This window comes from Scyliorhinus canicula, chromosome 7, assembly GCF_902713615.1.
Source record: "Scyliorhinus canicula chromosome 7, sScyCan1.1, whole genome shotgun sequence".
NCBI lineage: Eukaryota > Metazoa > Chordata > Chondrichthyes > Carcharhiniformes > Scyliorhinidae > Scyliorhinus > Scyliorhinus canicula.
The window spans coordinates 28,495,810-28,510,148 of NC_052152.1; the positions used below are offsets into that span (position 1 = coordinate 28,495,810).

General features: G+C 45.7%; 2 protein-coding genes across 16 annotated transcripts in view; both read right to left on the minus strand.

Moving 5' to 3' along the window:
- Positions 1-302, minus strand: part of LOC119968812 (protein SON) — a 106,532-nt gene extending 106,230 nt beyond the window's left edge. For all 11 annotated transcript variants that reach the window (XR_005461249.1, XR_005461247.1, XR_005461248.1 and 8 more), the window contains exon 1: positions 146-302. Coding sequence is in view for 5 of the 11 variants with exons in the window: in XM_038801629.1 (XP_038657557.1) it covers positions 146-225 (80 nt within the window). In the remaining 6 variants the exon portion in view is untranslated. The remainder of the gene's footprint in view (positions 1-145) is intronic.
- Positions 303-9,658: 9,356 nt separating this feature from the next.
- The window catches only part of gart (phosphoribosylglycinamide formyltransferase), a 60,383-nt gene continuing 55,702 nt past the window's right edge, over positions 9,659-14,339 (minus strand). For 4 of the 5 annotated variants that reach the window (XM_038801632.1, XM_038801633.1, XM_038801634.1 and 1 more), the window contains exons 20-22: positions 13,695-13,836; positions 12,399-12,514; positions 9,659-10,205 (exon numbers count right to left, since the gene is read on the minus strand). In XM_038801632.1, coding sequence (XP_038657560.1) covers positions 10,008-10,205; positions 12,399-12,514; positions 13,695-13,836 — 456 coding nt within the window. In that variant the 3' untranslated portion in view covers positions 9,659-10,007. Of the gene's footprint in view, positions 10,206-12,398; positions 12,515-13,690; positions 13,837-14,339 lie in introns of all 5 variants that reach the window. The other variant, XR_005461252.1, reaches the window with a different exon arrangement.

Here is a 14,339-nt window from a genome sequence, read left to right on the forward strand (position 1 = left end):
GGGGGGGGCAGTCTGAGCTGCTCCGCGGCTCGCGCTGCGCCGCCGCTGTAATCGGGCCTGAAAAGATCTTCAATCTGAGGGAGAGGCTCAAGCTGACATTACCAACCGCCCACCCCGCCAAACGGTACATTTTATCCAGTGTTACCTCTGCTGCTTCTCATCCTCGATCTCCTTCATCTTCTTAACGACAAAAGAGCGGAAGATCTCCTCGATGTTGGTCGCCATGGTGGTTCCGCGGCCTGAGGCCTCCTGACCTCAGCCTGCTGTTATCTCCCCCCACCGCCAGGGGGAGGTCCACCTGACACTCTCCTCCTGCGCCGCCAGGTGGGGCAGCACCTTCACCTCCCTCCCCTGCCGGCAGGGGGCACTCCAACCTGCATGTCCCTCTCCTCGCCGCCAGGGGCAGTAACAGGCCGGCAGATTTCTGCAGTGACAGGCAGGCAGCGTTGTTGCAGAGGGAGTGATTTGTGACAAGATAGAAATGGAGATGCACAACCTGAAAGGAACTGATCTTTCTTCCGATTCTGTGGACTATTACGACCGAAATACTGACGCCGCAGCTGGACCGATTCTGCTACCGTTGAGGGGCCAGCGTGAGTGTGGCGTGGAATACAATTGATCCCAATGAGAAACAGCGCCGGATTAGCCAGGTTTGTGATCGACACTTGGGAGGCTGACAAGCTGCAGCCGCACATACACATTACACTCCCCACACACACTCATCCCAGCCAACAAGATGATACTGGTTGTGCTGGAGTGCATAAATACAGCTGATGGGTAGGCTGGGGCCAGAGGGCACCCAGGCGAGTGCCCTGGGGGAGGGGGGGGGGGGTGGACACCTGTACGACCCATGGCACCAGGTTCAAAGTGGGCCGTTAGCCATATGCACAGCTGCCTTTCTGGCTGCGACAATGGTGGTCCGCGCCCATCCATTCCGACTCCACAGCCCACCTCCTGGCCCACCCCCCACTCCTCCCCCCAGCCCTGGCAGAAGGAACTCCCCTGCACCCCCTCCCCTCCCCCCGGGGCCAGCGTCACAACTAGCAGCAAACTATGTTGGACACCTTTCGTACCCCCTCTCTCTCAGCAGGAGGAGATCATGTCTAACAAATTTGTTTGAACTTTTCAAGAAGGTGACTCGATGTTTGGTGAGGGCAGTACAGTTGAAGTAGTTTACATGGACATCAGTGAGGCTTTTGACAAGGTCCCACAAGGGAGACTGGTGAAGAAGGTAAAAATCCAGAGCAATTTTGCAAATTGGATCCAAAATTGGCTTTGTTCTAGGCGGCAGAGGGTGATGGTCAAAGATTATTTTGTGTCTGGAAACCTGTGCCCAGTGGTGTACCGCAGGGATCTGTGCTGAGTCCTCTGCTGTTTATAGTGTACATTAGTGATCTGGACATGAAAGTCACAGGGGGATATGATCCGCATGTTTGCAGATGACACAAAAATTGGCAGTGTGCTAAATAGTGAGGAGGAAAGCCTTCGATTATAGGATGATATAGACGGGCTGGTCAGATAGGCAGAACAGTGGCAAATGGAATTTAACCCTGAAAAGAGTGAGGTTATGCAATTTAGGGGGACTAACAAAGCAAGGGAAAATACAATGAACATTAGAACGCTAGGAAGTAGAGAGGACCAAAAGGATCTTGGAGTGCATGTCACTAGGTCCCTGAAGGCAGCAGGCAGTTAGATAAGGTGGTTAAGAAGGCATATGGGATACTTGCCTTTATTAGCCGAGGAATAGAACGTAAGGCCAGGGAGGTTATGATGGAGTTGTATAAAATGCTTGTTAGGTCACACCTAGATTGCTGTGCGCAGTTCTTTTTTAAAAATTTAGAGTACCCAATTCATTTTTCCAATGATTGGGCAATTTAGGGTGGCCAATCCACCTACCCTGCACATCTTTGGGTTCTGGGGGCGCAACCCACGCAAACACGGGGAGAATGTGCAAACTACACCCGACATTGGCCCAGAGCCGGGATTCGAACCTGGGACCTCGGTGCCTTGAGGCTGCAGTGCTACCCACTGCACCACCATGCTGCCCTGCTGTGTGCAGTTCTGATCGCCAGACTATAGGAAGGATGTGATTACACTAGAAAGGGTGCAGAGGAGATTCACCATGATGTTGCCTGGGCTGGAGAGTTTCAGCTATAAAGAGAGGCTGGTTAGGCTGGGGCTGTTCTTCTTAGAGCAGAGAAGGCAGAGGTGGGACCTGATTGAGGTGTACAAAATTATGACGGACATAGATAGGAAGAAATATTTCGCCTTAGTTGAGGAGTCAATAACCAGGGGAGACAGATTGAAGGTAGTAGGCAAAAGAAATTTAGAGGGGATTTGAGGAAAGGCTTTTCCACCCAGAGGGTGGTTGGAATCTGAAACTCACTGCCTGAAAGGATGTAGTAGAGGCAGGAACCTTCTGTTAGCACCCTAGAATGTATGAACATGAAATTTAAGTGTCCATTATAATTTTTTTAATATACATTTAATAATAATAATCTTTATTGTCACAAGTAGGCTTACATTAACACTGCAATGAAGTTACTGTGAAAAGCCCCTAGTCACCACATTCCGGCGTTTGTTCAGGTATGCAGAGGGAGAATTCAGAATATCCAATTCACCTAACAGCACATCTTTCGGGACTTGTGGGAGGAAACCGGAGCACCCGGAGGAAACCCACGCAGACACAGGGAGAACGTGCAGAATCCACACAGACAGTGACCCAAACCTGGGACCGTGGAGCTGTGAAGCAACAATGCTCCCCACTGAGCTAGTACCCAATTCTTTTTTTATCCAATTAAGGGGCAATTTAGCGTGGCCAATCTACCTACACTGCACAACTTTTGGTTTGATGGGGTTGAGACCCACGCAGACACGGGGAGAATGTGCAAACTCCACGTGGGCGCCATTGTAAAATTAACCAGAAAATATAAGTAGTAAGGCACCCCAGATTTTCTGAAAACAAAATTTAGCAAATTATCCACCTCGATACCGACCACATGTAAAATGTAAATGTCTCCACAATCCCAAAGGACCTTTGAGAGCTGACTAATGGTGATTTAACCCGAGGGTCACCACACCTCAGGCGAGGGGCATGAATAACCTCACCTGGTACGAGATTTGAACCCACGTTGGTGGCATCGCTCTGCCTCACGAACCAGCCCTCCAGCCAACTGAGCTAAACCAACCCCAACCCGAGTTGGTCATGTCCAGGAGCAAACTCACCAGGATGTTCTCTGATCGGCTCACCCTGATCTACCAAAGTCATTCCCCATCGAATAGCAGCCTTGTCTGTTCACTCGATAACTGCCCACTGGGCATTTCAAAGCTGTATTGTAACAATTCACCACCCTTCACTACAGCAGATTTACTCTCAACTCCTATCAACCCGACTTTGAAGAAAATGGAAGAAATGTCTAAACTAAAAGTTTAGACCAGAGGGTTACAGAACGCTCAGGACAACAGTATATCACTGTTGCTGGCCTTTGGTTCCTATTATTCAGTAGACCAAAGAAGGGAGGCTTTGCTGAGCGCAACGAGACACTGAGTGAAACAGAAAAAGCTGGAAAACTCAGCAGATCCGACAGCACTGGGGAGAGAAACGGTTAATGTTCCCAGTCCGTGTGACCCATGTCCATGAACTGTGACACTGACAGATTCAACGAAATTTCACATGACTCCCTAACTCACCTGAGAAAACAGCATCGGCAATGCACAGCATTCTTATCTGGGATGGAAAGGAAAGGAATAGCGTTCCTAATCGCTACCCAGTGAATCTTTCAGAAACGGCACCTTTGTGGTTTTGAACCAAGGATGCAACTGAGCTAAGTTTTCCCAACAGACATCCAATTAGTGGTGTAGCAGTGTAGCCTGGTAATCCAGCGGCCCAGGCTAATATTCTGGGGGACATAGGTTCAAATTCTACCATGGCTGCTGGTGGAATTTAAATTCAATTACTAAAATCTGGAATTATAATCGCGCTAATGGTGATCCTGAAACTATCATCGATTGTCATAACAACCCATCCTGCGAATGAATAAAGAAGAAATATTACAGTTGATTTACAGATGAAGTACAAAGGGAAGAAAAGGTTCCATGGGCACGTAGCAACAATATATCTGTATAAAACTATACCCTAGCAAGGAATCAGTGCCCACAGAAGAGGAACGCAAAGGCATCCCAAAATATTTTAGCCAATAAAATCCTTTTGAAGTGTATCAAATGTTGTAACGTACACTTTAGGGATGTCCTTAGGATTGCCGTTCCTCCCAGATTGAATAGGTGTCTACTGGAATCAGCATCTATCTCCCCGTAACAATTGAAAGCAATCCGAAAATGACATGAAAATCGCTTATTGTCACAAGTGAAAAGCCCCTAGTCGCCACATTCCGACGCCTGTTCGGGGAGGCTGATACGTGAATTGAACCGTGCTGCTGGCCTGCCTTGGTCTGCTTTAAAAGCCAGCGATTTAGCCCTGTGCTAAACTCACCCCTATCCAGGAGTTTCAGGGTATGCAAAATGCTGTTGGATATAGAATGGATGGAGTTGGCAGGTAGCCAGAACCTTTGTCTGGGGACTGACGGCTGTTGGATGTTTGAAGAGTACCGGTTCTACTTTTGGCAAAGATGGTGGCTTCCAGATCAGGGTGAGGTCACCATGCTCTCTGTCAAGTCTGGGGATGGTTTTGGGTTTCCTCTCCAGCCATAGTGTCTGAGACGCAAGAAGTAAAGGTGGGGAGGGCTGCTCCAGCAGGGAGATCTTGCTGCCTGTTTCTGGGCAGAATGTAAGGCAGCAGCAGGGCTAAGGCTGAAATATAGTAGCACGACAATAGATCATAGCTCTGAATTGCATGCAGACATTGAACTTTTAAGAAAGATGTGTTTCTTTTTTTAAAAAGGACATATAAGAAAAAAGTGGCTGAGACTGCAAAGTAATCACTTGCTGGAATTCCTTTGTGGATTACATTTGACTAACTAGAGAGAATGGAATGTTGCACAATTTCCAGACAGAGACTTTTCAAAGGAAGAGATGCAATGCAGAAACTGAACTGTAATCTCTTGTGGAGATAATGGAGGTTCATCACCATCTCATCAGAAACCATCTCCTGTGAATTATATCCCAGACTGTGGACATGGTGTGAGTTGAAATAAAGTAGTTTTGGCATGAAAGGCATGTTGGTGTGTTTCCCCTTCCAGCAATAAACAGGAAAAAGGATTAAAAACCAACAGCAACCCTGATCTGTGTGCGCTAATTTGGTGATCTAGTTCTACTGTTCTAATGTGTGATGTGAAGGTCACAGCTGAAGAACATCTACTCGGCCCCCTTGTGCTTACAGGTAAAAATGTGTCTTTCTCTCCGATTGCTGGAAGCATGTCGCTAGTCAGCAAAGTGACAGTCGAGAAAGAAACTGGACAACTCCTTTCAGCTAACCTGCAAAACCAAGAATTTCCAAACCAACTACTCAACTGCCGAAGTCAGCACAACTGGAATCACCCAACTTTACGGCTGCAACATTTCATCATCTACCCCTCGTGGACAGGGACTGATTCACATAATTTTTTTAAAAATTTTTTTTTAGAGTACCCAATTAATTTCCCCCCCCCAATTAAGTGCCAATTTAGCGTGGCCAATCCACCTACCCTGCACATCTTTGGGTTGTGGGGGCGAAACCCATGCAAACACAGGGAGAATGTGCAAACTCCACACAGAAAGTGATCCAGAGCCGGGATCGAACCTGGGACCTCAGCGCCGTGAGGTAGCAGTGCTAACCACTGCACCACCATGTTGCCCGGGAAGGAATCCTTTTTAAATTAATCATGTTGCGGCCAACTGAGAGGGTTGAATAAAGGGGAGCCCGTTCATCCCTTCCTCACCAACGACTATAGCAATTTGGGAATATTTTATTCGAAACCATAACAAATTGGGGAATTTCACCTGGGGACTGGTCATAATAGTGACCACCAGGGCCTAGAGGAGTGGGACAGGTCTGAGCTCTGCTGCTCTCAACCTGGCAGAGAGACCAATGGCAGGTACCTGTGGGAGAGGGAGATGAAGGTGGGAGAGGGTCACATGACATCTTCCAGAGTTGGGAACAGGCAGCCCCGAATAGATCAAATATCCCACCAACTCGCAAGTGTCTGCTCGGAACTAACCAAAATCGAATTGGTTCATTCAGGAACGCAGTGAACTCATCAAGAGACTTGAAAATGAACACAGACATGAAGGCAAGGCGGTGGAGGGAGCGCACAAATCTCCAAAAAATTCACCTACTCAACCCTTCAAGCACCACCTGCCCCAACCGTGGCAGAGCGTGTAGATGGTGCATTGTGCTGATCAGCCGAATCCATCGAAACAAAGTAGAAACATCATCCTTGATCTTGACGGATTGCCTGACAAGATTTGAAACACAGTAGCCAATACCTGAACAGCTCACAGAAACAGCAATGTGATAATGAACAAATAAATGGATTTTCTTAAGGGATCGAGGCAGCGTTGCCACAACACCAGTAGTCAGTAAATAATGTCAAATCAAAACAGTTTCTTTTAGTCTGACAAAACTTTCCAAGGCAAATAGCAACATCGCAAGGTAATAAGAAGCAAAATAAGTGATTATCTCCGTAGCACAGGGGCTGGTGGGGTATTTTCCCAGATCTTTGGGGACTGGGGGTCCAAGAAAGTAGGGATCAACATCGTGGGAAATGCTCACTGACATGGTCCCATGACTAGGTGAGTTGCAAGGCAGGCTTCACTGGAAATAAACAGGTAATCAAACAGAAAAGGCCTCAATTAGTGGTTAGTTTTGGAGAGGCAAGCTTACTGGTGTTACCTAGGCACCAGCACCAACTCCAGTGAGTCCACAGCCTGGTCACATTTAAGAGGCAGCTTCATGGCAGGAAATCATAGACTGAAGTACCTCTTCAGGGTAACACTCATTCCAGGTTAAGCAGCGTTTCACTTGCACCTCTTTCAATCTGGTCTATTGCATTCGCTGCTCCCAATGTGGTCTCCTCTATATCAGAGTGACCAAACGTAGACTGGGTGATTGCTTTGCTGAGCACCTTCGGTCTGTACGCATTCAGGACCCTGACCTTCCCTTTGCTTGCCATTTTAACACAAGTCCCTGTGTTAACACAAGCTCACATGTCTGTCCTTGGCCTGCTGCAATGTTCCAGTGAAGCTCAGTGCAAACTGGTTAGGCGCTAGACTTCCGGTCTCAACGTCAAATTCACCAACTTGATGATCAGCTCTACCCCACCTCGAATCCTTTGTTTTCATTCCATTTCATTGTAACTGTCTTTTACATTTTGTTTAGTTTATAGATATATTTCCCTCCCATCCTTTCCTCCCCTTTGCTTCCCCCTCCTCTTTTCTCATTTTACCTCTCTCCCACCCATGTCCCCCCTCCCCCCACATCTACATCTGTCATAATTTACCCTCTGATTTCAATTTCTCTGCTGTTTGGCCTTTCACACCCTTTATTCTCTCGGGGGACTGCCATTAGCACTCTTTTCCCTTGGTTTCTGTGGCTATTAGCACTCTTTTCCCTTGGTTTCTGTGGCTTTGACTTATCTTACATTCCCTTTCCCCACAGTATAAATATCTCCCACTTTCCTTTTAGCTTTGACAAAAGGTCATCTAGACTCAAAACGTGAGCTCTTTTCTCTCCTTACAGATGCTGCCAGGCCTGCTGAGATTTTCCAGCATTTTCTCTTCTGGTGACTGAACTACATGCTGGTATCAACAAACCCAAAGGCTAAAAGCAGTACATCCATGGCCAAACACATTCCCATAAAGCTATTTCCCCCTCCTTGGCCCTGACAGTTCTGAGCCCTCCTTTTAAACATGCCACCTGCACATTTTTGTCAGTGCCTTCATTTCTCCCTCTGCCTCAGCAGCGCTCATCTCTCCCAGTGTAGCTGGTGGCCATCCCTTCGGGCCCTCGGGTGTCCATGTCCCAGCCACTGCCCTTAATTGGTCAACGAGATCAGCGGCTGGCCATTAGTAAGCCACCTCCTGTAAATCTGTGGTAGGGGGAATGCTGCTAGGCAGGGTCTGGACACCCACAAATAGTCTCAATGTCAACTAGCACCCATAGGACCTTTCATCCAGTATGAGCTAAATGATCTCTTTGTTCCCCTCTATTGCGCTATGGTAACCTCATCCCAACAGCAAGAATTAAAAGTCTATGGAAAATAATCCTAAATATATTAGAAATCAAATTTGAAAAGTACTACATGTGATTTGGTGGTGTTATTTCTTGGAAATGCAAGCCTGAATGGTCACGCAAGCTTAATTTACAAGAAATCAAATGTCAACTGTGCTCTCAAATTGATCTTGTACGGCTGAATAGCTCAAAAGTCATTTCGAAGTAACAGGTTGCAATGGATTTCATAAACCTGCTGCAAATTAGTCAATTTACAATGAAAATGATTGGTCTATGATGACAACTCCAGTCCCGTGCTTCAAATTTACTCAGACAAATTTGACACCCCTTCAGCGAAAGCAGTAATCCAGAAGATTACCAGTTGGTTAAAATGGACAGATGGGAAAAGCCAGGAAGTGGCATCGTTCAGTCTCCTAAATCTTACAAATTCTCTCATCTGCTTTTAGTTATCTTTCTCTCCATCCTTTCCCACCCGGTAAGTAAAGGGGTCTTGGACATTGCCACACTTCACACTGCAGTTTCATGATCCCCCACAATTTAAATTCATTCATGGGATGTGGGCATCGCTGACTGGGTCAGCGTTTAATGCCTATCCCCAGTTGCCCTTGAATAGGGTGGCTTACAGGGCCATGTCAGAGGGCAGCACGTTGCTGTAGGACTTACCTGTAGGTAGGACAAGCAAATAACCAGATGGTTTTAATTTGACGACAATCACCATTAGACTTTAGTTCCAAGTTTTTTTATTTATTGAATTCGAATTCCACCATCTGCCGTGGTCAGATTTTAGCCCTGGTGCCCGGAGCATTGTTACGCTGGGTCTCTGGATTACTCGGCCAGTGACAATACCACTTTGCCACTGCCTCCCCTTTATTTCAGCATGGAAAAGGTAATCTGGTCATTTTCAGTCTGATACCTATTTCAAACTAGAAGACAATGGGCGGGATTTACGGAAACTTGTGCACCTTTGCTGGGACCAGAATAACCAATTCCGCCCAATAATTTCAGCTTCAAAGTGAGGCACCAGGGCAGCAACTACAGCTTTCTGGACAGCGGGATATCTTTGCTGAGATATCTTACACACTTTAATGTTTTCTTTGATTCACATTGACTTGCTGTGTTCCAAGCAGTGCAGCTTACTAAAACACCCTTTTATTATGCCTACTGCCGACATGGGCAGCACTGTGGCACATTGGTTAGCACTGCTGCCTTACAGCACTAGAAACCCGGGCTCGATTCCGACCTCGGGTGACTGTCTGTGTGAAGTTTGTACTTTCTCCCCGTGTCGGCGTGGGTTTCCTCCAGGTGCTCCAGTTTCCTCCCACATCCCAAAGACGTGCAAGTTATGTGCACGTTGTCATCAAAGTCTGATATCTTTAACTGGCTAGAAATACTTCTGCACACTTTCTGCTTTTATACATCTGGCGAGGAACGTAAATGCTGGTGTTTTCTGAATTCATAAATACCTTGGACAATTGCTCAACAACAAAATAGAACTCTCCTTTGTAACAGTTTTTATTACCGCAAAAAGTGAAAACAAGTGTACAAATGTGGTTTTATTTTCTGCAATTTCCTGGTATTTTCTCTGAAAAAATCTTTGTTTGAAAAAGGTAGTTAAATGATAATCTATTTAAAGTAACATGAAATCAAAATGAGCACACTTTTTAATTGCACAGGAGAGTTGCAGAGATTTGCTTCTCAGCTTAATGCAGACAAGGTTGTGGAATGGACCAAGGCAGAGTGAACAAGCAATTCAGAAGGGATTTCAATCTGGTCTGATTTTAAACCCCCCTCTCCCTCTAAAACCTCTTTGTAAGGAGTGGTGAAGAGACAATGTTGCACGGTCTCAATTACATTTCTGCTCTTTCCAACGGATTTTGCCATCTTCTCCTAAACAGATTTCTCCGCTGGCCACCAGATGGAGAGCGGCAGGGTAAGCCACGTGCTCAGCTTCTTTCACTCTCTCGCAAAGGCTCTCTTCAGAATCCCCCACCAGCACTGGCACAACCTTCTGCACGATAATTGCTCCAGCATCAACCTCTTCCTGAAACGGCCAAAACAAATAGCAGAAAAAAGTAGAACAAAAAAGTTGCACAACTTCACCTAGCCCAGCAGAAACCATGTATTCAAGCAGAGACTTCACGTGGAGGGTGGCTTACTATTGTACTTGGTGCCATATTTATGACTGCATCATTAGGAGAGACCTTAACTCATTTTAGTCACCATTTGGTTTTCACCTTTCAATTTCTCTCATGTGTGTCACCAACCAGTTCTCACATGTCTTGCATCTTCCCCGATCTATTGAGTTCATCTAGGGTCCCTTTGTAGCCTATTTTCAGATGTATACACCAATGCATAGATGCATTCAAGGGTATACAAGATAAGCATGAGAGAGAAAGGATCAGCAGAGTTATCAAAGGGCTTGATAGTATATGGACTTTTGGTTTTTTTTTCCATAGAATTTACAGTGCAGAAGGAGGCCATTTGGCCCATCGAGTCTGCACCGGCTCTTGGAAAGAGCACCCTACCCAAGCCCACACCTCCACGCTATCCCCATAACCCCACCCAACACTAAGGGCAATTTCAGACACTAAGGGCAATTTATCATGGCCAATCCACCTAACCTGCACATCTTTGGACTGTGGGAGAAAAGCGGAGCACCCGGAGGAAACCCACGCAGACACGGGGAGAAAGTGCAATCTCCGCACAGACAGTGACCCAAGCCGGGAATCGAACCGGGAATCGGGACCCTAGAGCGGTGAAGCAATTGTGCTAACCACAATGCTACCGTGCTGCCCACAAATGTTTCCACTTGTGGGGCAGCTCAAAATGAGAGAATATCATTAGCAACAAATGAAATAGGGAATTCAGGAGAAGGTGGAAAGAAAGTGGAGGTCACCACCACAAGGGGCAGGTACATATGCACTTCGGATAAAGCCAGGTAAACAGGAGGGTGAAAGATTTGAAAAGCTATGCTAATAGGGTTAGATAAAGCAGAGTTTAAAGATGTTCCCGTGGAACATAAAGCACTTGACCATTGGTGGATAACAGAGAAAATTGAAAGAGTAGTTTGGCAAACTGCGATGAGTCTTTGTATGCACCCACGTCCAGTTCCAGACACAAGAAGGGTTCCCTTTCATCTTTCTCCTTTAATGCTGAGAAGGTAGAGCCCAAAGAGGCAGCCCAACATCCTTCACACGAAAACACAGGCTTCCACTGGCATTAGGAAAAACATTTCCACTTGTGAGAGTCCAGAATTCAAGAAGATAAAAAGGCAAAATAATTACTAACAAATCCAATGGCGAATTACCCACCAGTGTAAAAATGTGGAACTCACTGCCACAGAGTGTAGGGAAGCCAACGGCAAAGATACATTTAAGGGGAAGCTGAATAAATGAGAATGTGAAAGGAGTGGAAAGATGTGCTAATAGGGTTAGATAAATGACTGCGAGGAGGCTTGGGTGAATAATACACAGATAATTTATGGAAATGGAAAAGTACAATTACAAGCCAGCACGGTCTTCAAAAGCAATTGAACTGTAGTTTAGGTCTGTGTATCTGATTATGGTTTCAGCTCAGTTGATAGCACCATCACCTCTAAGACAGAGATTACGAATTCAAGTCCCACTCCAGGACATGGGCATTTAAAGTCGAGGGTGACACGACAGTACAGTACTGAGGGAGGCACCACCTTACTATTCTGAGTTAAACTAAGACCCTATTCTTCACTGCAGGGTGGATGTAAAATGTCCAGTGGTACAATTAAGAGCAGGGATTTCTCCCCAGCATCCTGGTTAGGATTGATCCCTCAATCAATACAACAAAAACAGATCATCTGGTCATTAACACGTTGCTGTGTAGGAATTTGCAGTGTGCATATTGGCTGCCACATTTCCTACATTACAGCTGCAGTTACACTTTAAAAGTACTTGGTTGGCTAGACAGCACCTTGGGATATCATATGGTTGTGCAAGATGCTAGATAATGCAAGTCTTTCTTGTGATACCGATGGCTGGGGCAGGTAGGGGTGTACAAAATCGCTGAAGTCCAATTCATGATCATGTCCTGCTGTAGAACACTGACATCGCCCACTGATCCTGTGTCCTGAATGGCAATGTGACCAATCAATCACATCAATGATCAAAACTCAACTGAAGAAAGCACTATGGTAGTGAGGGAGAGAAATGGAATAGGTGCAAAACAAGAAATGGGAAACTATTGGGGGAGGAATACTTACAGCCACGAAATGCACAGAGCAGCCAGTAACCCGTACTCCAGCCTGCAGCACCTGTTTGTGGGAATTAACTCCTTTGAAAGAAGGCAGCAACGATGGATGAATATTCAGTAGTTTACCTAAAAGACAGTTTACAAATAGAGAATGCAGAATTCAATTGTTTTTTTTTAAAAGCCGGACAGAATGTAATGAATAGCACGGTATTTCCTGCCAACACGAGATGGCCACTGCTACCCGTCCATGCATGCATGGACAAAACCAATGATTTTTTAGAAAATAAAAAAATAAATTTAGAGTACCCAATTATTTTTTTCCAATTAAGGGGCACTTTAGCGTGGCCAATCCATCTTTGGGTTGTGGGGTGAGACACCATGCAGACACAAGGAGAATGTGCAAACTCCACACGCACAGGGACCCAAGGCCAGGATTCAAACCCAGGTCCTCAGCGCCATGAGGCAGCAGTGCTAACCACTCAGCCACCGTGCCGACCTTGGACAAAACCAATGATGTCTCTTGTCGGAGAGACAGTGCCGGTTGTATCTAATTCGGACCTTGAAGCTGCTCACCCAGCTCCCGAGTCCCATAGCACCGGGCCTTCGGGACACCGCTAACTTGGGACATGGAGGCCGTAATGCGGAATTGCGGCCATCACCTGCTGGGTTATAAGCCTCCCCCTCCTGATTCCCAGCACCATTCCTCCCTCCATCCCATCGACTTGGAGAAGGTGATTTAAAAAAAAAAATCACTGTCTTTTGTCAGAGTAAAACAGGACAACTGGCATGCATGTTGTTGACAGCAAACACAGACAAAGAGAAATCGAGTTAAAGTTCCTTTAAAAAAGGATTGTTCAAGGCAGTGAAAATATACACCCAAAGCCAATATGGGCTCCTGATTTTTAAATATTAAGTCTTTAATAAGGGATAATTGTATGTAATTGTATGCCCTTCTCACCACACCATTGTTATTCTTTTAGAAAGAATTGTTTTGAGCTATTTAAACAGTGACAATTGTAGTGGATGTACTTATTTCAAATGCAACCTGAACACACAGTGACTTAGTGGCAGGAAACAATTAACTGGAGCACACAGTTTACTCACTCAGCAATAGTCTCATGATTAAGGTCATGTCATCTTTACAACAGTCAATGCTAAAATAGCAAATCTGATGTACAAATATTTATGTTTCTTTGCGCTCTGTACTCAGATTCAAAACATGTCGAAAGCAAATCTTTACTTCAGGCTTAGGGCTACGAACAGACTGTTCAGATCAACTGGAGGGTGTGGGGGTAGCAATATTTACCATTCCATTTCTTCACAAAGGGACCAGATAGGATTCTCATAAATCCCGCCAGGCAGACCATCTCAACAGCGAATTCCTGAAGTACCTGATCAACAGTGCTGTCAAACTCAGAGCGGCTTCCGTATAATTTATGGTCAATGACCTATAGAATTTCAAAAGAACTCGGTCATATAGGACACAAATGACGACAAAAATTGCTAATGTCAGAGAAGCATTGAATCACAGAATCATTACAGTGCAGTACATGGCCATTCAGCCCATCATGTCTATACTGGCTCTCCAAATTAACCTTTCACCCAGTGCCATCCTCCTGCCTTCTGTCCGTAAATCTGCAGTTAACCATCTAGTTCCCTCGTGGCTGCCTCGATTGAACCTGCCTCCAGTACACCTTCAGGCACCGCGCGTTCCAGAATCGAACCACTCGCTGTGTGAAAAAGTTTTTTCTCATACTGCTTTTGCTTCTATTGCCAATTACATTTTCAGTCCGTGCCCTCTCGTTCTTAATCCTTTCGTGAGTGGGGCCTGTTTCCGCCTGTCTAGTCTGTTCAGGCAATCTCAGGATTTTCAATGCCTGTATCAAATTTCCTCTCGGACTTCTTTTCTCAAAGGACAAAAAAAAAGAGTCCCAACTTCTCCAATCAATCT